The sequence below is a fragment of the Thamnophis sirtalis genome, unplaced genomic scaffold (genome assembly GCF_051295495.1).
Source record: "Thamnophis sirtalis isolate CommonGarterSnake01/CBP01778 unplaced genomic scaffold, rThaSir2_p1.2 scaffold_1, whole genome shotgun sequence".
NCBI lineage: Eukaryota > Metazoa > Chordata > Lepidosauria > Squamata > Natricidae > Thamnophis > Thamnophis sirtalis.
The window spans coordinates 175,874,254-175,897,016 of NW_028261381.1; the positions used below are offsets into that span (position 1 = coordinate 175,874,254).

Below are 22,763 nucleotides of genomic sequence, written 5' to 3' on the forward strand. Positions count from 1 at the left end.
ATATATGATAATACGTAGCATCAGCACAATCACACCTGCAGCATTTAGCTTGTAAATTCGGATACATGCAAGCTAATTTTTTAGGATCTAAATGCCATCTATAAAACATCTTGTAAAAATTCTCTCTCAAATTTTGGGCTTGCGTAAATTTTACATTTCTTATCCATGTCTTTTCCCATGTTTCCATCATTGGTTCTTCAAAATTTTGGATAAAAATATGGTGGATCATTCAAAATATTCTTAAAAAGAGGATAAAATTTTAATCCTCAGTTGTTCTTGCTAGGTATAATTACAGACTGTACAGTTATAGAGACTAATTTGATTCTGAACTTAATAACGGCAGCAAAGATTGTTGGTGGCGCAGTACTGGAAGAAGGAAGAATTGCCTACTATTCAAGAATGGACGTTAAAAGTAACAAACTTAGCAGAGATGGCTAAAATATCAGCATACCTCAAGGACCATTCAGATGAGAAATACAAGTTGGAGTGGAGAAGATGGACTGATTATATTCAACATAAATATGGGACTAAGAAATTTCAGTTAGCTTATGAATGAATGAACAAGGAATGTTACAATTTATCTAAAGTTAGCTTTACAAAAGGGGAGTTAAAATACAAGCGAAGGGACGATGCTAAAGTTAGTTTATTTTAGTGTATGATTGCTAAATGTTTATACCCTGTATTTGCTCTGGGAGGTTGGGGGGGGAGGGGTGGTGGGACTGGGGGGGGGGAGGGAGAGAAGGGGAAAGGTATATAATTGTAAAACTTATTAAAACTTTTAATTAAAAAAAAGAAGTCAATGCTCCAACACTGGAGGTTTTCAAGAAGATGTTGGATAACCTTTTGTCTGAAGTGGTGTAGGGTTTCCTACCTAAGCAGGGGGTTGGACTAGAAGACCTCCAAGGTCCCTTCCAACTCTGTTATTCTAATTTCTAAGTAAGGTTTTGATGAAAGAAATGTCCTTCTGGGTTCGGCTCCAAGTGGGGAAAAAGACACTGGAGACATGGAGGTTGCTTGGAAAGATGGTTTTAATGGTGGACAGGACCACGTGGCTTGAGCCCTGAACAGAAAAGGGGACCACATGTTTCAATGTTGAAGGAGAAGAAGAGAAGAGAAGGGGAAGGGGCTTGCTAGGCTTTTATACCTTGTTCAGTCCCACCTCTCTGTTTCCTGTTCCTGTGTAAGAAATGTATTCTGACTGGTTATCAGACTCCCATAGGCCATGCAAGGGGCTACTCTCTAGGCTGTGATGATTCTCAGTTGCCTCATGGTCAGTTGAGTAATATCCCTTCCCCCTACAGCTGCAGTGAGGAGAAGTCTTTATTATGTAAAGTGGGCTAGCCTGGCCATCTTAATGGCCCATTAACAGTGGGGATGGGCAGGAAGCTACAGGCAACTATTCTGTCTTTTAAAACGTGTTTCTTTTCAGATCCAGAGAAATATTCTGCCTTTTCAATATTTCCTAAGATATTTTCATTTCTCTGGGAGAGAGCCGGGTGATAACTTCCCACAGTTTATAAGAGACCGAACAGTCACTTGTCTGAAATGGTCTCTTGCTTGAGCAGAGGGTTGGACTAGAAGACCTCCAGTGTCCCTTGCAGCTCTATTCTGATTCATTAATTGACTCCGCGTAAACAGACTTTCTCCTGGATGATCTTTGCTCAGCCTGCCTTAACATCTGTCAGCCGCGCATTTATTACTGTCATAAATAAATAAATCCCTTGTCCGTTCGCCTCTTCTCCTTTCTTAACTTTCCTCATGTGAATCCTCAGCAGAGGCCGGGTCCCTGAGGGTTTGTTCACCCATTTTAATAATCACCCGCATTAACCTTCCCTCTGGGCCACACGGTGCTCTATTTTTATTGCTTTTTTTTAAACGTTGACAGCTGTCGGAATTGTTCCGGAGCTGAGCATGGCGTTAAAAAACCCCTTACTTTTCTCCTAAGTAAATTCAATTTCCCTCCAGAGAGATTTAGCGTAGGGATTGTTTTATCTGGGAGCTCTGATAACTGACACTCAAAGCAGACAGCGAAAATTAGGAGTGGAATATAAAGACAACCAAGCTAATGATCATCATGAGAGTGCCCGCCAGCTGTAGAACTGGCAAGAGAGATTAGGATCAACCATCGAGAGGAAAAGAATCGACACCTGACTTCTGAAGAACATTTTGTGGGGTGGGGGATAGGAAATTGGCTATGTAGGAAGTGAGCACCCACCCCTCTCCTAGGAAAATGAGATATTTTAGGAAATACTAAAAAGGCAGACTTTTTTTAATATAAATTTTTATTTTAAACACATCAACACATCAACAAATCAGACACATGACTTAAAACAATATAGGAACAAGAAGTTCCGTCGTATATCATACAGCAGTTCCGTATCTGTTTCTTTGCAGTTAGTGTTTTCCCTTCTATACATTTCTATCTTGCATTCATGGTCTCCTTATTCGTTATCCATTTTTATGTACAATTCTATATTTATTTATACTTAGCTATTTATAACCAAATATTGTTTATCTATATTGTGCTTTATATTCTTAACTGTCATTTATTCTCTTACATACAATTATAGGTATACATTCACATAGTTATTCTTTTTCTTTGCCAGTTTTATACTATTGTTATTCCATTTTAAAAGGTTATAAGGTACAGTTTGGATTGCTTTGTTTACCGTCCCTAGAGCCTGTTGTAACACCACCTTATTTCCTCTTTCTTTTCTTTTCTCCCTCCCTTCCTTCTCTACTTCCTTCCTTCCCTTTCTTAGGTTGATTAGGATCAACCATCAAGAGGAAAAGAATTAACAACTGACTTCTGAAGAACATTTGGTGGTGGGGGGGATAGGAAATTGGCTGTGTAGGAAGTTAGCACCCACCCCTTTCCTAGGAAAATGAGATATTTTAGGAAATACTAAAAAGGCAGACTTATATTTCCCTGGATAAGGCAGGGAATCAGACTCTTAATAGCCCCCACCTTTGTTAATGGGCCATTTAAAAAAGCCTGAGCTAGTTTACATAACAAAGGTAATGCGCTCTACATGGGGCAGCCCTTGAAGAGTATTCGGAGACTTCAACTCGTCCAGAATGCAGCCGCACGAGCGATTGTGGGTGCACCTCGGTACACCCACGTTACACCTATCCTCCGCGAGCTGCACTGGCTGCCTATTGGACTCCGGACGTGTTTCAAGGTGCTAGTCATTACTTTTAAAGTCCTACATGGTATTGGACCTGGGTACTTGAGAGACCGCCTCCCGCCAATTACCTCCCTACGACCAATTAGATCCCACAGATTAGGCCTCCTCCGGATTCCATCAACTAGCCAGTGTCGACTGTTGACCCCCCCGGAGGAGGGCCTTCTCTGTGGCTGCTCCGGCCCTCTGGAACGATCTCCCCGTGGAGATTCGGACCCTCACCACCCTTCAGGCTTTCCGCAAAGCCCTTAAAACCTGGCTGTTCCAACAGGCCTGGGGCTGATGAGTTCCCAGCCCCACTCGAATGGTTGTGGCTGTTGAGAAGTTTTTAATTTGTTTCTTTGTACTTGTTTTGTCTTCATTGTTTTTTGTACTCCCCTTTCCCTATTTGGTTTGTTAGCTGCCCTGAGTCCCCTCAGGGAATAGGGCGGCATACAAGTTTAATGAAATCAAATCAAAATCAAATCAGGTAGGATTAGCCTTCTACAGAAACTCACCACATGGCATCTGGGAACTCAACCAAGCTTGGACTCAAAAAGGCGCACAAACTACAAAGTTAGTTAAGACCCACCCCCCTCCCGCCCCTGGGAGTCTGACAACCAATCAGAATACAGAAATGTAAGTTTGTGTGGGAATGCCATGCGCTCATCGGGGCCATGCTCTGGAAAAGCCGAACTTCCGGGTTCCAGCGTGCATGCATACCTGAAGTCCAGCACTGGAGTCCGGGCGAAAGGATCGTGCTCCAGAAAAGCTGGGCTTCCAGGTTTTAGCATGGATGCATGCCCGGCGATCAGCTGCCCTTCGTGCATGCGCAGGCTGGTTTTCAACACCGACACGCGCATGAAGGGATTGCACTCCGGGAAAGCTGAACTTCTCAGTTTTAACACGCATGCGGCCAGAAACCCGGAAGACAAACAGGCAAGACCGCATGTGCCGGGCAACATGGCTTCGTGTGCCACTTAGGGCATGCACGCCATAGGTTCACCATCACCACCCTCTCCCATTTCAGACAAGTGACTGTCCAGTCTCTTCTTAAAAACCTCCAGTGATGGAGTATCTACAACTTCTAGAGGGAAGTTGTTCCACTGGTTACTTGTCCTCACTTTTAGGAAGTTTCTCCTTAATTCCAGGTTCCTTCTCTCCTTGATTAGTTTCCACCCATTGCTTCTTGTTCCACCCTCAGGTGCCTTGGAGAATAGCTTGACTCCCTCTTCTTTGTGGCAACCCCTGAGATATTGGAAGGCTGCTATCCTGTCTCCCCTGGTCCTTCTTTTCATTAAACTAGGCATACCCAGTTTTTGCAACCGTTCTTCATATGTTTTAGTCTCCAGTCCCCTAATCATCTATATTGCTCTTTCAATACAATAGCAGAGTTGGAAGGGACCTTGGAGGTCTTCTAGTCCAACCCCCTGCCTAGACAGGAAACCTTATACCGTTCCAGGCAAATGGCTATCCGACATCTTCTTAAAGACTTCCAGTGTTGGGGCATTCACAACTTCTGGAGGCAACTTCTGTTCCACTGATTAATTGTTCTCACTGTCTGGAAATTTCTCCTCGGTTCTAAGTTGCTTTTCTCCTTGATTAGTTTCCATCCATTGCTTCTTGTTCTACCCTCAGGTGCCTTGGAGAATAGTTTGACTCCCTCTTCTTTGTGGCAGCCCCTGAGATATTGGAAGACTGCTATCATGTCTTCCCTGGTCCTTCTTTTCATTAAACTAGACATACCCAGTTCCTGCAACCGTTCTTCATATCTTTTAGCCTCCAGTCCCCTAATTATCTTTGCTGTTTTTCTCTGCTCTCTTTCTAGAGTCTCCACATCTTTTTTGCAATAAGTAGGGACAGTAGGATAGGGACAATGGGCACACTGGTGTGCTTATGCACGCCTCCTTACAGACCTCTTAGGAATGGGGTAAGGTCAACAGCAGACAGTCTAAGGTTAAAAGTTGTGGGAGTTTGCGAAAGAAACCACTGAGTCAGATAACGCATTCCAGGCGTTGACCTCTCTGTTGCTGAAGTCGTATTTTCTGCAATCGAGTTTGGAGTGGTTGACCTTGAGTTTGTATCTGTTGTGTGCTAGTGTGCTGTTGCAGTTGAAGCTGAAGTAGTCATTGACAGGTAGGACATTGTAGCGGCAAGTTGTTCCACTGATTAATTGTTTTAATTGTCAGGAAAGTCCTCCTTAGTTCTAGGTTGCTTCTCTCCTTGATTAGTTTCCACCCATTGCTTCTTGTTCTAACCTCAGGTGCTTTGGAGAATAGTTTGACTCCCTCTTCTTTGTGGCAACCCCTGAGATATTGGAAGACTGATGTCATGTCTCCCCTGGACCTTCTTCTCATCAAAGTAGACATACCCAGTTCCTGCAATTCTTCGAATGAAGACCCATGGCTCTCCTTCTGCAACAGTGCCCCACCATAAGTCAAGGAGAGCAATGAGGGAAAGTTTCCCCTGCTGGCCAGTGACCCCGAACCTGTGGTGGGTTTCAAAAGATTTTCGAACCTACTCTGTGGGTGTGGCCTCCTTTGTGGGAGTGGCTTGCCGGCCATGTGACCTGGTAGGAGTGGCTTGCCGGCCATGTGTTTTTCTTTCTTTCTTTCTTTCTTTCTTTCTTTCTTTCTTTCTTTCTTTCTTTCTTTCTTTCTTTCTTTCTTTCCTTCCTTTCTCTCTCTCTCTCTTTCCTTTGTCTCTCTGTCCCTTTTTCCTTTTTTTCTTTCATCTCTCTCTCACACTTTTTCTTTCTTTTTTCTTTCTTTATTTCTTCCTTTCTTTCTCTTTCTCTCTCTGTGTGAGTCTCTGTGTGTGTGTGTCAGTGGTGGGTTTCAAAAAATTTTGGAACCTCTTCTGTAGGTGTGGCCTCCTTTGTGGGAGTGGCTTGCCGGCCATGTGTTTTCCTTCCTTCCTTCCTTCCTTCCTTCCTTCCTTCCTTCCTTCCTTCCTTCCTTCCTTCCTTCCTTCCTTCCTTCCTTTCTCTCTCTCTCTCTCTTTCCTTCCTTTTGTCTCTCTGTCCCTTTTTCCTTTTTTTCTTTCATCTCTCTCACTTTTTCTTTCTTTTTTCTTTATTTATTTCTTCCTTTCTTTCTCTTTCTCTCTCTGTGAGTCTCTCTGTGTGTGTCAGTGGTGGGTTTCAAAAATTTTTGGACCCTCTTCTGTAGGTGTGGCCTGCTTTCCGGGTCCACTGGTGGGACCTCTTCTCACCGGTTCGGTAGATTTGACGAACTGGTTCTACTGAACTGGTGCGAACTGGTAGGAACCCACCTCTGCCCCGAACAGAAGAGGAGATCAACCCTGTTTTGCAATTGTCCCTGTTGACCCTTTCCTATGGGTGTTCTTCCGCAGGCCGTCCTTTCGTGGGACGGACGGGGGATTTGCCTACCCCCGTTCCTCAGCGTCAGGCTCCCCCAAGGCAAGGCCAGCAGTTCCAGGACGGGTCCAACCGGAACTCCCAGCGCTTCTCCTATAGGAAGCCCTTCAAGGGTGGCTCAAATCGCTCCTTCCGGAAGCAGAAGTAAACTCCCTCACCAACTCCCTATTGGGGGCCGTCTATCCGCCTTCGCTGATCGCTGGGATGACATCACCAGCGACTCCTGGATCAGGCGTACCGTCCGTTTTGGCCTGGCTCCGGAATTTCTTTCCAGAGGAAAGGAATTTCTTTCCAGGTTGACGGGCTGCTAATAGGTCCAAAAAGTTCAACTAAGATGATTAAAGGCCCGGAGACTAAAACATAGGGGGGGAAAAATGGTTGCAGGATTTGGGCGTGGCCAGCCTAGAAAAAAAGAAGGATTAGGGGGGGACATGAGAGCAGTCTTCCAGTATTTGAGGGGCTACCACAAAGAAGGAGGAGGCAACAACCCATTTTCCAAAGCACTGTGGGAAGTTATCGTTCAGCCCTCTCCCAGAAAAATGAAATATCCTGGGAAATATTGAAAAGGCAGAATATTTCTCTGGATGTGAAAAGAAAGAAACATGCTTTATAAGACAGAATAGTTGCCTGTAGCTTCCTGCCCATCCCCACTTTGTCAATAGGCCATTGAGAAGGCCAGGCTAGCCCACTTTACATAATAAAGACTTCTCCACTCCAGCCCCAGTGGGGACGGGAGTAAAGGCATAATAATGTTGGAGCTTTCTGAGAACTCATCACAGCCTAGAGAGTAGCCCACTGCATGGCCCCATGGGAGTCTGACAACCAATCAGAATACATTTCTTACACAGGAACAGGAAACAGAGAGGTGGGACTGAACAGGGTATAAAAAGCCTAGCAAGCCCCTCCCTCAGCCCTTCTCTTCTTCTCCACCAACATTGAAGCATGTGATCCCCTTTTCTGTTCAGGGCTCAAGCCACGTGGCCCTGTCCACCATTAAACCATCTTTCCAAGCAGCCTCCATGTCTCCAGTGTCTTTTCCCCCACTTGGAGCTGAACCCAGAAGGACATTTCTTTCATCAGCACCTAACGGCAGAACAAGAAGCAACAGATGAAAACTAACCAAGGGGAGAAGCACCCTAGAATTTCCTGACAGTTAGAAACAATTAATCAGTGGAACAGAAGTTGCCTGCAGAAGTTGTGGCTGCTCCAACACTGGAAGTCTTTAAGAAGATGTTGGCTAGCCATCTGTCTGAAATGGGATAGGGCGGTGATGGTGAACCGCGTTGCTCGTTCCTCTTCTGGATTTCTGGCATACATGCGTGCGCAATGATCATCTGGACTTTGTGCCTGCGGCAGTGCTGGAAACTGGAAGAGCTGGTCTTCCATTTTCCAGTGTGAGCATGGCCGTCGGCCACCTTATTGTTGCGCATGCATGCACGCCAGCAATTGGAAGACTAACTGCCCAGCGTGCATATTCCGCCCCGCTCAGGCTCCCTGGGCGGCTCCTCTTCCAGGCTGCAGGCTAGATGAGCGTGTATGCGCGCCCGCATGCTCCCTTTTCGGCACTTGGTGCGGAAAAGGTTCATCGTCACTGGTATAGGATCTCCTGACTGAGCATGGGGTTTGACTAAAGATGTAAGGTTCTACATTTAGGCGACAAAAACAAAATGCACAGGTAGAGTATAGGTGGTACCTTGCTCAATAGTAGTAACTGTGAGAGGGATCTTGGAGTCCCAGTGGACAACCATTTAAATAGGAGCCAGCCGTGTGCAGAAGCTGCCAAAAAAGCCAACACAGTTCTAGGCTGCATCAACAGAGGGAGAGAATCAAGATCACATGAAGGGTTAATACCACTTTATAAGGCCTTGGTAAGGCCACAATTGCAATACTGCATTCAGTTTTGGTCGCCACGATGTAGAAAAGATGTGGAGACTCTAAAAAGAGTGCAGAGAAGAGCAACAAAGATAATTAGGGCAGTTGGAGGCTGAAACATATGAAGAACGGTTGCAGGAACTGGGTATGTCTAGTTTAATGAAAAGAAGGACTGGGGGACACATGACAGCAGCCTTCCAATATCTCAAGGGTTGCCACCAAGAAGAGGGAGTCAAGCTATTCTCCAAGGCACCTGAAGGCAGAACAAGAAGCAATGGGGGGAAACTAATCAAGGAGAGAAGCAACTTAGAACTAAGGAGAAACTTCCTGACAGTGAGAACAATTAATCAGTGGAACAGAAGTTGCCTCCAGAAGTTGTGAATGCCCCAACACTAGAAGCCTTTAAGAAGTTGTTGGATAGCCATTTGTCTGAAACGGTTGTAGGGTTTCTGCCTAGGCAGGGGGTTGGACTAGTAGACCTCCAAGGTCCCTTCCAACTCTTATTCTGTTCTCTTGTTCTGATTGCTAAACTGGGCTTGATAGGCCTCTAATCTGATTCTGTCTCTTTCCATTAACGCTCTTTGATCACACGGAGGTCACAATACCACAAACGGTCAGAAACGTCTGTTCGGGGAAGAAAGAAGCCGATAAGGATGGAATGAGTGTTAACCATCACGCGGTTATGACTGAGGTGGCAATGAAAGTGGATAGAAGCTGCATCTTCCTTGAGTCACTAAATGGGACCTTTGGTGGAGAGTCTCTCGGTTGATTACAGGTAGTCCTCAACTTAGGACCGAAATGTCTGTCATTAAGCGAAACCTCCGTTCAGTGAATTTTGCCCCATTGTACGACCTTTCGCCCCACAGTTGTTAAGTGAATCACTTCCATCATTAAGTTAGTAGCGCGGTTGTGGCTGTCAGTGAAATCGATTCAATTCAGAGGTGAACTGGAGGGGATCTTGGAGGTCATCTAGTCCAACCCCTTGCTCAATCTGGCTTCCCCGTGGACTATGCTTGTCAGAAGGTCGCAAAAGGTGGTTGCATGATCACAAGACACAACTAACTAACCTGAGTTAGTTCCTATGGGTTTGGATTTTGACCATGGGATGCTGCAACAGTCATAAGTGTGAAAAATGGTCATAATTCAGTGCTGTTGTAACTTTAAACAAACCTTTTTTAAGTCGAGGACCACCTGTATGTATAGTCACCATTTCAGACGTGAAATGGGCCCTTTAAGGCAAGTACTCTCATCTACACTATATTGCCAAAAGTTATTTGCTCATAATTGAGTCTGATTATGTGGATGGGTGAGTGAATACTTTTGGCAGCATAGTTAGCTTATATAAGCAGCAGCAAAGCATTTGAAGCACCTTTATAACTGTAGAAGGGAAAGACAAAGAGAGCTCAGTCTAAAATCAAACCAGAGGTTCAGAGGATGGACTTCAGGGAGAACCACAGAGAAGAAGAAAAATGTGGATTAAGAGTCCAGAGAAGAGCAACAAAGAGGATTAGGGGACTGGAGGCTGACACATATAGAGAATGGTTTATATGTTTCAGCATTGTCAATAATTTACTAAGACTGTGTTATTATTATTATTATTATCCATTCTCTTCTTTCCTAGTATCTATCTCTCCCCACTTATGACTATAACCATGTTGTTTGTATCTTTCAATTTATATTGTCTTTTATTTGTTTCCTAGTATGATTTGATAGCTTATTAGTAAGCTTGACTGTCATTAAGTTGACTGTCATCAGGCTGGGGGGTCAAATTTTACACCCCTCAGAGAGGGTTCGCAACTTGGGAGTCCTCCTGGATCCGCAGCTGTCATTTGACCACCACCTAACGGCTGTGACCAGGGGGGCATTCGCCCAGGTTCGCCTGGTGCGCCAGTTGCGACCCTACCTGAATCGGGAGGCTCTCACAACAGTCACTCGGGCCCTTGTGATCTCCAGGCTGGAATACTGCAATGTGCTCTACATGGGGCTGCCCTTGAAGAGCATCCGGCGACTTCAGCTAGTGCAGAACGCAGCCGCGCGAGTGATCGCGGGTGCACCTCGATTCACCCGCATAACACCTATCCTCCGCGAGCTGCGCTGGCTGCCTGTCGATCTCCGGATGCGCTTCAAGGTGCTATTAATCACCCATAAAGCCCTACATGGCAGTGGATCTGGATATTTGAGAGACCGCCTTCTGCCAATTACATCCCTGCGACCGATAAGATCCCATAGATTAGGCCTCCTCCGTATTCCATCGGCCAGCCAGTGTCGGCTGGCAACCACAAGGAGGAGGGCCTTCTCAGCAGTAGCCCCGGCCCTTTGGAACGAGCTCCCTGTGGAGATTCGTACCCTCTCCACCGTCCAAGCCTTCCGCATAGCCTTGAAGAACTGGCTCGCCCGTCAGGCCTGGGGATAAGGATAGTTACCCCTCCCGAATGATGAATGTATGTTGCCTATCATTTTATTATATGTTTCTATCTTGTTGTTTGTATTCCCCCCCTTCCCAGTTTTATGTGAGCCGCCCTGAGTCCCCTCAGGGAAAAGGGCGGCCTACAAATTCTAATAAAACTACAAAACTACAAACTACAATTAAGTGCTGCATCTTTTTATTCTTGAGGAATGTGTTTTATTTTCCTTTATGTACACAGAGAGCATCTGCACCAAAGACAAATTCCTTGTGTGTCCAATCACACTCGGCCAATAAAGAATTCTATTCTATTCTATTCTATTCTATTGTTTTTATTTGTTTCCTAGTACGATTTGATAGCTTGTTAGTAAGCTTGACCATCACTAAGTGCTGCAACTTTTTATTCTTGATGAATGTATTTTTATTTTCCTTTATGTTCACTGAGAGCCTATGCACCAAAGACAAATTCCTTGTGTGTCCAATCACACTTGGGCAATAAAGAATTTTGTTCTGTTCTGTTCTGTTCTGTTCTATTCTATTCTATTGTTTTTATTTGTTTCCTAATACGATTTGATAGCTTATTAGTAACCTTGACTATCACTGAGAGCTGCATCTTTTTACTCTTGATGAATGTATTTTTATTTTCCTTTATGTTCACTGAGAGCTTATGCACCAAAGACAAATTCCTTGTGTGTCCAATCACACTTGGGCAATAAAGAATTCTGTTCTGTTCTGTTCTGTTCTATTCTATTCTATTCTATTCTATTCTATTCTATTCTACTCTATTCTACTCTATTCCACTCTACTCTGTAATTCCTGTTCTATTCTATTCTATTCTATTCTATTCTATTCTATTCTATTCTATTCTATTCTATTCTATTCTATAGCAACCAGCCTCTTTTTCCATGTGCAAAAGTGCTTTACTACCACACTTGGATAGATCACTGATATTTAGAAGATATTTTTTATAAACTATTTACAAACTATGACCATGTTGCTTACATTTTTATGATTTATATTGTTTTGTTTGTTTCTTGTATTATTTGATTGCTTATTAGTAACCTCTGACTCTCACTAAGTGTTGCATTTTATGATTCTTGATAAATGTATTTTCTTTCTTTCTTTTTTTTTTCCTTTTACGTACACTGAGAGCTTCTGCACCAAAGACAAATTCCTTTGTGTGTCCGATCACACTTGGCCAATGAAGAATTCCAATTCTAGAAGAGCAACAAAGATGATTAGGGGAGTGGAGACTGAAACATATAAAGAACGGTTGCAGGAACTGGGTATGTCTAGTTTAATGAAAAGAAGGACTAGGGGAGACATGAGAACAGTATTCTAGTATTTTAGGGGCTGCCACAAAGAGGAAGAAGTTCAATTTATTTTCCAAAGCAGCTGAAAGCAGGACAAGAAGCAATGGATAGAAACTAATCAAGGAGAGAAGCAACCTAGAACTGAGGAGGAATTTCCTAACAGAACAATTAACCAGTGGAACAGAAGTTGCCTCCAGAAGTTGTGGGTGCCCCATCACTGGAGGCTTTTAAGAAGAGATTGGATAGCCCCTCTTTCTTTCTTATTTCCCTAACTGCCCATCTCAGCAAACGACTCTACGTGCTTCACAATTCAAAACTTATTACAATTAAAATTCGGAAAATATTGTAAACATTAAAAAGAGTAAAAAGCATTTAAAAAAGTAAAACAAATTAAAAATCCCAACCAGTAATATTACAGTGCAGAACTTATTCTCCAAAGACAGATATTAAATCAGAGGATTTTCTTCTATGCTTTCGCAAGGATTGATTCTTAGATTCACTTTAGGGGAGGTATCTTAAGGGTAGAAGCAATTGAACAAAATTTAATTGAACAAAAATTGGGAATGGTGATGGAGTTTTTCCTCCTTGAACTTCCCACCAGATACTCAGGTTCTCAATTTCCTTCACCAAGCAATGGGAACAAGGTAGGTTATTAACGAAGCTCCATCCAGTTCTAACACCCTGTGAATGTACTTGTTTTATTTTCTGGGTGATTTTTAATTATCCTGCTCCACCAAGATTCACGCACAATTTACAATTCGTAGAGAATAAGGGACATCACCCTGCCAACAAAAGTGCATCTAATCGAGGCTGTGGTTTTCCCAGTTGCAATGGATGGCTGTGAAGGTTGGACCATAAGGAAGGCTGAGCGACAAAGAATGGAGGCCTTTGAACTCTGGTGCTGGAGAAGAAGACTCCTGCTCTGAGTCCCTTGGACTGCAAGGCCATCCAAGCGGTCAGTCCTAGAGGAGATCAACCCTGATTGCTCTTTAGAAGGCCAGATCCTGAAGAGGAAACTCAAAGACTTTGGCCACCTAATGAGAAGGAAGGACTCCCTGGAGAAGAGTCTAATGCTGGGAAAGATGGAGGACAAAAGAAGAAGAAGGGGGCGGCAGAGATGGAGGTGGCTGGATGGAGCTACCGAAGCAGTCAGCGTGAGCTTAAGTGGACTCCAGAGGATGGTAGAGGACAGGAAGGCCTGGAGGAACGTTGTCCATGGGGGTCACGATGGGTCGGACACAACTTCGCAACGAACAACAAGAGAATAAGGGAGGTGCCCTTGATATAAATGGTCAAGAACAAAGACAATCATCGTATGCAACAATAAAGATGGACCCACAATTGACATATTGTTCCCCAACAGTTAACAACAACTGCAGCTGATTTTGAATCTCCTGCTTGGGGGGGGAGCAGGGGGGGGGACCAAAGTAAACCAAGAATCTAGATAGAAATCAAACATGGAATTTATCTCTTTAGGACATTAAAACTGTTGCAACCACAGAAAGCCAGTGAAGTTTCCAGGGATAGAAGATACGAATCAGATCAGCAGTCTGAAAAGTGGGGTGTTGGGGGGGGGGGTGCAACTGTTTGGCTGTTGTCACTTTGCCCATCATAAGAGACCCATCAAAAGAGAGATTTAAAAGAGCATTTATCTTATAAAAGAGCCAAAAAAAGACCCCCCCCCCAAGATATCTAGAGATACAGTGGGCATTCCTTTGCAGGCATCAGTTAAAGGCAGTGGGGAGTGGCGATTTTATGCAGCCGGCCTTTATATAAAAGGAGGTTGCTGCAGTTTGGTTGAACAACTGCCACTCCGCCTTCCGTAGGACACTTGCTTGAGGTGAGGACTCCACTATTTATTTATTTATTTATTTATTTATTCATTCATTCATTCATTCATTCATTCATTCATTCATTCATTCATTCATTCATTTTGTCAAGCATGTATAAGATAACGGATATAACTATAAACATGATTATGAATACAGGAAATGGATACGAATGGAATAGAATACAATAGCAGAGTTGGAAGGGACCTTGGAGGTCTTCTAGTCCAACCCCCCACTTAGGCAGGAAACCTTACACCACTTCAGACAAATGGCTATCCAACATCTTCTTAAAAACTTCCAGTGTTGGAGCATTCACAAGTTCTGGAGGCAAGTCGTTCCACTGATTAATTGTTTAAATTGTCAGGAAAGTCCTCCTTAGTTCTAGGTTGCTTCTCTTCTTGATTAGTTTCCACCCGTTGCTTCTTGTCCTGCCCTCAGGTGCCTTGGAGAATAGCTTGACTCCCTCTTCTTTGTGGCAGCCCCTGAGATATTGGAAGACATGGCTTCGTGTGCCACTAAGGGCATGCACGCCATAGGTTCACCATCACCGCCCTCTCCCATTTCAGACAAGTGACTGTCCAGTCTCTTCTTAAAAACCTCCAATGATGGAGTATCTACAACTTCTAGAGGGAAGTTGTTCCACTGGTTACTTGTCCTCACTTTTAGGAAGTTTCTCCTTAATTACAGGTTCCTTCTCTTCTTGATTAGTTTCCACCCATTGCTTCTTGTTCTACCCTCAGGTGCCTTGGAAAATAGTTTGACTCCCTCTTCTTTGGGGCAACCCCTGAGATATTAAAAAACTGCTATCCTGTCTCCCCTAGTCCTTCTTTCTCTTAAACTAGACATACCCAGTTCCTGCAACCGTTCTTCATGTGTTTTAGTCTCCAGATCCCTAATCCTCTTTGTTGCTCTTTTCTGCACTCTTTCTAGAGTCTCCGCATCTTTTCTCCATCTTTTTTCTCCACATCGTTTTTTACGATAAGAAGTACAGTAGGACAGGGACGGTAGGCACGCTTGTGCATGCCCCTTACAGACCTCTTAGGAATGGGGTGAGGTCGACAGTAGGCAGTCTAAGGTTAAATTGTGGGGGTTTGCGGAAGAAACCACTTGAGTCAGGTAGAGCATTCCAGGCGTGGACCACTGTGTTGCTGAAGTCGTATTTTCTGCCATCGAGTTTGGAGCGGTTGACCTTGAGTTTGTATCTATTGTGTGCTAGTGTGCTGTTGAGGCTGAAGTAGTCATTGACAGGTAGGACATTGTAGTGGATTATTTTGTGTAGGTCCGACCGAAGGCGGCGTAGTTCTAAGTTGTCTAAGACCAAAATTTCAAGGCTGGTGGCAGAAGGGATTCTGTCGTGAGCAGAGGAGTGGAGGACTTGTGAAATATCTCTGGACTCGCTCGATTGTATTCATGTCCGATATACAGTGCAGGTTGCAGACCGATGAGCTGTATTCGAGAATTGGTCTGGCAAAGGTTTTGTATGCCCTAGTGTGCAGTACAATATTACCAGAGACGAAGATTAGGTTAATAACTCTTAATGCCTTTTTGGCAATGCTGTTACCATGAGCTCTGGGACTTAGATAATCTGAGATGAGAACTCCAAGGTCCTTGACATAATTGGGGGGGTCCATCCATGAGGTCGTATCCACCCAGCTTGTATTTGGTGTTCTGGTTTTTTTCCCCTTGCTAAAGTCCCCTCTGTGTGGTTCTTAACAAAGCCACACTTTATTTCCCCAGCTGCCATTAGATGTAGACTCTCCAAATATTTCTGAGGTCCTTATTGGGTCCATGCATTTATTTATTGGACGCAATTTATATATAATTGTTTTATCATTCAATGTCAGGGATGGGGAAGCGGGAACCGACCAGTTCTTGCTGGCTTGCAAATCTTAATAGTTCGTGTCCCATTAATGCCGTTCTCCGATTCTCTTCCTTCTCCTAGAGAAAGACAATGTTGTCCACCTTGGTGGTGGCCCTGGCCTGGTTGGTCTCCCTGAGGACCTTTTCCACAGCTTTGGATCCAACCCTGGAGGGGACATGGAGAGACTGGAAGGCCACTCACAGTAGAGAATACGCCCTGGTGAGTTTGCTCCACTAGAAGTCAAATCAATCGATCGATCAGAACAGAGCTGGAAGGGACCTTGGGGGTCCTCTAGCCCAACCCCCTGCTCAATTCAAGAGACCCTACATTTCAAGCAGGTGACTGTCCAGTCTTTTCTTAAAAACCTCCAGTGATGAAGCACCTACAATTTCTACACTCTACATGGGGCTGCCCTTGAAGAGTGTTCGGAGACTACAGTTGGTCCAGAATGCAGCCGCGCGAGCGATATCGGGTGTACCTCGGTACACCCGTGTTACACCTATCCTCCACGAGCTGCACTGGCTCCCTATTGGTCTCCGGACGCGCTACAAGGTGCCGGTGATTACCTTTAAAGCCCTACATGGCCTTGGACCTGGGTATCTGAGAGACCGCCTCCTGCTGCATACCTCCCAATGGCTGATAAGAACTCACAGGCTGGGCCTCTTCTGGGTGCCGTCGACCGGACAATGCCGGCTGGCGGCCCCTCAGGGGAGAGCCTTTTCTGTAGCTGCTCCGGCTCTGTGGAACGATCTACCCGCAGAGATCCGGACCCTTCCCACTCTCGCAGCCTTCCAAAAAGCCACCAAAACCTGGCTGTTCCGGCAGGCCTCTGGCTGTTGATCCATGAATCAGATCCAGCCCCCCAGCTAAGTCGAATGTATGGTGTGTTTTTTAAACTGTTCTCATTTTTCCCCTATTTGTTATTTTATTTTATCTTGAATTTGTAAGCTGCCCAGAGTCCTACAGGATTGGGCGGCATATAAGCTTATTAAATTACGAATTACGAATTAATTCTGAAGGCAGGCTGTTCTACGGATTAATTGTTCTTCACTGTCAAGAAATTTCTCCTTGGTTCCAAGTTGCTTCTCTCCTTGATTAGTTTCCATCTGTTGCTTCATCTCTTGTCCTGCCTTCCAATACTTTGGAAAATAAAGTGATCCCCTCTTCTTTGTGGCAGCCACTCAAATACTGGAATGCTGCTATCCTGTCACCCCTAGTCATTTTTTCCCCCTCTAGTCTAATACCAAAGATGAAGTTTTTATACTTTAATGCAATAATTCTGTCACATTTGAAACTGAGCTGCCTGTCACCAAGAATCTTGGTTTCAGATTAACAGATTAACAGGGTTGGAAGGAACCTTGGAGGTCATCTAGTCCAACCCCCCCAGCCAAGCAGGAGACCATACACCGTTTCAGTCCAGTCTCTTCTTCTTTAAATATACTTTTTTTTATTTTCCATTTTCATAACATATAATCACATGTATGCTATTACATAGCCAATATCCTATTGTATTAAGTAGTAATTACATCAGTTCCTCTTGTCATCAACGCCCAGAAAGATAAAAACCCATTATTAGCTCTTCTGCTCTCCATACACCTCTTTCTTCTACCTCTCTCCTTCCTCCTTTCTTCCCTCCATCATCCTTTCCTACTCTACTTGCCCTTCCTTTCTCCTTCTCCTCTCTCTACATTCCACTCCTCCTTATCCTCCTCATCTTCCCCCCTTACCCTCTCTCCTATACCTCTCTTCCCATCTTTCTTCTCTCCTCTGTTTCCCACTCTTCCTCCCATTGGTGTATTTCCGCTTCTGAGCAAACTCCAATCTATGTTGTTGATGGTATTTATGCTTCCATATCAATATATTTAACATATCTTAGTTTTGAAGAAAAACAGGACTGGATTGGCAGTCCAGTCTCTTCTTGAAAGCTTCCAGTGATGAAGCTCCGACAACTTCTGAAGGCAACGTCTGTTCCATGGGTTGATTGCTCTGTCAGAAAATTTCTCCTTATTTCTAGGTTGAATCTCTCTCCTTGATCAGTTTCGTTCTATTATTTCTCATCCTCCCTTCGTGTGCCTTGGAAAATAGCTTGAACCCCACCCCACCCTCCTCTCTGTGGCAGCCCCTCAAATATTGGAAGACTGCTATCCCGTCTCCTTCTCTTCTTGCAATGCTTATAAAGTTACTTTCTGCTCTCTGTCTTCAGGCAAGCTTTGTGAGAGAGGCAACGTCCTGTATTTTAATTGGAAATGGAAAGAATTTTTTTGGTCCATTCCTGGGTGATGTAATTCTAGTTTGGGAAACCTTTTAGGGAAGAGAAGAATGTGAGTTCTAGATGTTCTAGGAGCCTTTTATGGAAGAGAAGAATGTGAGTTCTAGATGTTCTAGGAGCCACAGGTTTAGGCAGATGGGACTAAGGAATCTTCTTGGTCTTGGCTTCCCAGGAGGAGGAGGAATCCTTTCGAAGAGCCGTGTGGGAGGAGAATCTGCGGATGATCCAACAGCATAACAAGCAGGCTGACCAGGGAAAACACACCTACAAGCTCGGGATGAATCACTTTGGTGATTTGGTAAGTCTGGATCAAGGCTAGTTTATTTACTAGACACAGATGCTGGTTTGTTCAATTTCTATAGCTGCCCATCTCAATCAATGACTCTGGGCAGTTTTCAATTCAGTTCAATTCAGTTTTCAAAAGAGCTGAGGTGGCGCAGTGGGTAGAGTGCAGTACTGCAGGCCACTTCAGCTGACTGCTAGTTCGGCAGTTCGGCGGTTCAAATCTCACCGGCTCAGGGTTGACTCAGCGTTCCATCCTTCCGAGGTGGGTAAAATGAGGACCCAGATTGTTGTTGGGGGCAATATGCTGACTCTGTAAACCGCTTAGAGAGGGCTGAAAGCCCTATGAAGCGGTATATAAGTCTAATTGCTATGCTTGCTGCTATAATTCATAAATTCAATTAATTTACATCCTGCCTTCCTTGTTTTTTTATGAATAATGAAAGTAGTGAACATATCCAAGATACCTCCTGTTCTGACCCCACCCTCGTTCCACACCAAAGCACACTCCGAGCCAGAGATAAATTACGGCATTTAATTAACAGATTAACAGATCCTTGGCAGCAACCCAGCACAGACAAATTTGGGCAGCAATAAACACAGATAAGGCTTGGCAGCAATCCAGCCTGCCAAGCTTACACAAAGTTCTCTGACATTCGATTCTGTGTTGACTTCTGCAAAGAGGGGCGTGTGCACAAGTAGACTTTTTTATAGTCTGGAGAGGAGCCTAATGACCACCAGCTGAGTACAATCACCTCCTCTAATTGCGTAATTGTTCCTGATGCCTAGTAGCTCTTCGATGGTGTGCATCCAGGAACAACTCACTACTGGCCTCCGGCTCACTCTCCCTTGTCTCCTCCCCACTGGTCCAAGGCTCAGGTGCCTCCTGATGGCCAACCAGCCTCTCCTCGCCCTGCTCGGAGTCGGAACCCTGTCCAGGGTCCTCCACATCCTCCAGAGCCGACTCAGAGGGCCCCTCACTGTCGGAGTCTGGTGGCAGCTCCAAGGGCACCTGCTGGGCCACAACACCTCTGCCTCCTATTTTCCCAATGCTGTGAGGTGGTTTGGGCTGAGAGAAGGACTGGCTCAAAATCACCCAGTCGGCTTTCATGCCTAAGACGGGGCTAGAATTCACTATCTCCTGGTGGTTGCCCCAAAGTCACCCAGTTGGCTTTCACGCCTAAGACGGGACTAGAATTCACCGTCTCCTGGAACAGTAATTGGCACAAAGTCACCCAGCCAGTTTTTATGACTAAGGTGGGACTATAAGTCACTGTCTCCTAGTGATCAGCCCAAAGTCATCAAGCTGACTTTCACACCTAAAAAGTCAGGACTAGAACTCACAATTTTCTTGCTTCTAGCCTGGTACCTTAACCACTAGACCAAAACAGCTCTGCTAACTGATGTTTGAATTTTTTACTCTTTGCAACCTTCAGACTCATGAAGAGATTAACAAGAAGCTGAACTGCTTGCTCCCTGACTTGGATCCTTCAACTCAAAAGAATGTCGTCACGTTCAAATCCTCAGAAAACCCGCAGATTCCTCCTGGGATAGACTGGCGAGCCAAAGGCTTCGTGACGGAGGTCAAAGATCAGGTGGGTGCTTAATAGCCTGGGTGGGTGGGTTCTGACAAGCCATGAATCAAGGACTGATGCAGAGATGCTTTTTAAGGGAATAGCAGGGGGGGGGGGGAGTTATGGTTTTCCTATTTAGACCCAAGCCTGAATTTGATGGCTTCATGAAAACGTGAGACTAAATTATTTCCTCTGCAGATAATTGCATATCTGAAGCGCCAATCTTGTTGGGACTCATATGTCAACGGGAAACACCTCTAGCACTGATCATGTTACCTAGCTGAGTAGTGAAACGTTTGCAAGAAAATACCCAAGCTCAGAAAGTACAAAGGAGTCCTCAGTCTTCTTCCTCTTCCTCCTCCCTGTAATCTGCTCCTCCACTCCACAAACCTCACTCCCTTCTAGCACTGATAATGTTACCTAGTTGGGTAATGAAACGCCTGCAAGAAAATACCCAAGCTCAGAAAGTACCAAGGCCCTCACAGCCCTCTTCCTCCTCCTCCTCCTCCTCCTCCTCCTCCTCCTCCTCCTCCTCCCTCCTCCTCCTCCTCCTCCTCCTTCCTGTAATCTGCTCCTCCACTCCACAAACCTCACTCCCTTCTAGCACTGATGATGTTATCTAGTTGGGTAATGAAACGCCTGCAAGAAAATAGCCAAGCTCAGAAAGTACCAAGGACCTCACAGCCCTCTTCCTCCTCCTCCCCCCCTCCTCCTCCTCTTCCTCCTCCTCTTCCTCCTCCTCCTCCTTCCTCCCTGTAATCTGCTCCTCCACTCCACAAACCTCACTCCCTTCTAGCACTGATGATGTTACCTAGTTGGGTAATGAAATGCCTGCAAGAAAATAGCCAAGCTCAGAAAGTACCAAGGACCTCACAGCCCTCTTCCTCCTCCTCCTCCTCCTCCTCCTCCTCCTCCTCCTCCTCCTCCTTCCTCCCTGTAATCTGCTCCTCCACTCCACAAACCCCACTCCCTTCTAGCACTGATAATGTTACCTAGTTGGGTAATGAAACGCCTGCAAGAAAACACCCAAGCTCAGAAAGTACAAGTACCTTACAGCCCTCCTCCTCCTCCTCCTCCTCCTCCTCCTCCTCCCTCCCTCCTTCCCTGTAATCTGCTCCTCCACTCCACAAACCCCACTCCCTTCTAGCCAGGAGTGGGTTCCACCAGTCGCTACTGCCAGTTCACTCATGGCTATGTGCATGCTTGATGCATGCTGCGTGCGCATACGCAGCACAATAAAAATTGCTCTGCGCATGCACAGAAGCTAAAAACAAGACGCCGTGGCCACCTGGAGAACTGGTTTGGGGGAATGGTAGGAACCGGCAGCGACCCAGTCCGCCAAACCACTACCGGTTCGGCCGAACCTATCCGAACCAGTAGGAAACCACCACTGCTTCTAGCACTGGTCATGTTATTTAGTTGGGTAATGAGACATCTGCAAAAACCCACCAAACTCTGAGAGCACCAATAGCCTCACAGTCCTCCTCATCCCCCTCTCCCAAGCCCCACTCTGGTCTAGCACTGATGATGGTGCCTAGTTGAGTTATGAAAGGTCTGCAAGAGCTCAGAGAGCACCAAGGAGCCCGTATGTCAATGCTGAGCTGCAAATACTATATTCTTCTTTATTGAAACTCATATCAGGGGTGAAATTTAGCAGGCTCTGACAGGTTCTGGAGAATCAGCAGTGGAAATTTCGAGTAGTTCGGAGAATCGGCAAATACTACCTCTAGCTGGCCCTGCCCCCATCTATTCTCCACCTCCTGAGTCCCAGCTGATTGGAAGGAAATGGGGATTTTGCAGTAACCTTCCCCTGGAGTGGGAGGGAATGGAGATTTTACAGTATCCTTCCCCTGGAGTGGAGAAGGAATGGAGATTTTGCAGTATCCTTCCCCTGGAGTGGGGAGGGAATGGAGATTTTACAGTATCCTTCCCCTGGAGTGAGAGGGAATGGAGATTTTACAGTATCCTTCCCCTGGAGTGGGGAAGGAATGGAGATTTTACAGTATCCTTCCCCTGGAGTGGGAAGGAATGGAGATTTTACCCTATCCTTCCCCTGGAGTGGGAAGGAATGGAGATTTTACCCTATCCTTCCCCTGGAGTGGGGAGGGAATGGAGATTTTATAGTATCCTTCCCCTGGAGTGGGGAGGGAATGGAGATTTTACAGTATCCTTCCCCTGGAGTGGGAGGGAATGGAGATTTTACCCTATCCTTCCCCTGGAGTGGGAAGGAATGGTGATTTTACCCTATCCTTCCCCTGGAGTGGGAAGGAATGGTGATTTTACCCTATCCTTCCCCTGGAGTGGGAAGGAATGGAGATTTTACCCTATCCTTCCCCTGGAGTGGGGAGGGAATGGAGATTTTACAGTATCCTTCCCCTGGAGTGGGGAGGGAATGGAGATTTTACAGTATCCTTCCCCTGGAGTGGGAAGGAATGGAGATTTTACCCTATCCTTCCCCTGGAGTGGGGAGGGAATGGAGATTTTACAGTATCCTTCCCCTGGAGTGGGGAGGGAATGGAGATTTTACAGTATCCTTCCCCTGGAGTGGGGAGGGAATGGAGATTTTACAGTATCCTTCCCCTGGAGTGAGAGGGAATGGAGATTTTACAGTATCCTTCCCCTGGAGTGGGAAGGAATGGAGATTTTACCCTATCCTTCCCCTGGAGTGGGGAGGGAATGGAGATTTTACAGTATCTTTCCCCTGGAGTGGGGAGGGAATGGAGATTTTACAGTATCCTTCCCCTGGAGTGGGGAGGGAATGGAGATTTTACAGTATCCTTCCCCTGGAGTGGGAGGGAATGGAGATTTTACAGTAT

The 22,763-nt window shown here is 45.3% G+C and overlaps 1 protein-coding gene across 1 annotated transcript in view; it reads left to right on the top strand.

Annotated features, from left to right (window-relative positions):
- LOC148049878 (procathepsin L-like) overlaps positions 1-22,763 on the top strand; it is a 77,519-nt gene that overhangs the window by 49,198 nt on the left and 5,558 nt on the right. The window contains exons 2-4 of the mRNA XM_087703367.1: positions 15,904-16,041; positions 18,264-18,389; positions 19,810-19,968. Coding sequence (XP_087559493.1) covers positions 15,913-16,041; positions 18,264-18,389; positions 19,810-19,968 — 414 coding nt within the window. The 5' untranslated portion in view covers positions 15,904-15,912. The remainder of the gene's footprint in view (positions 1-15,903; positions 16,042-18,263; positions 18,390-19,809; positions 19,969-22,763) is intronic.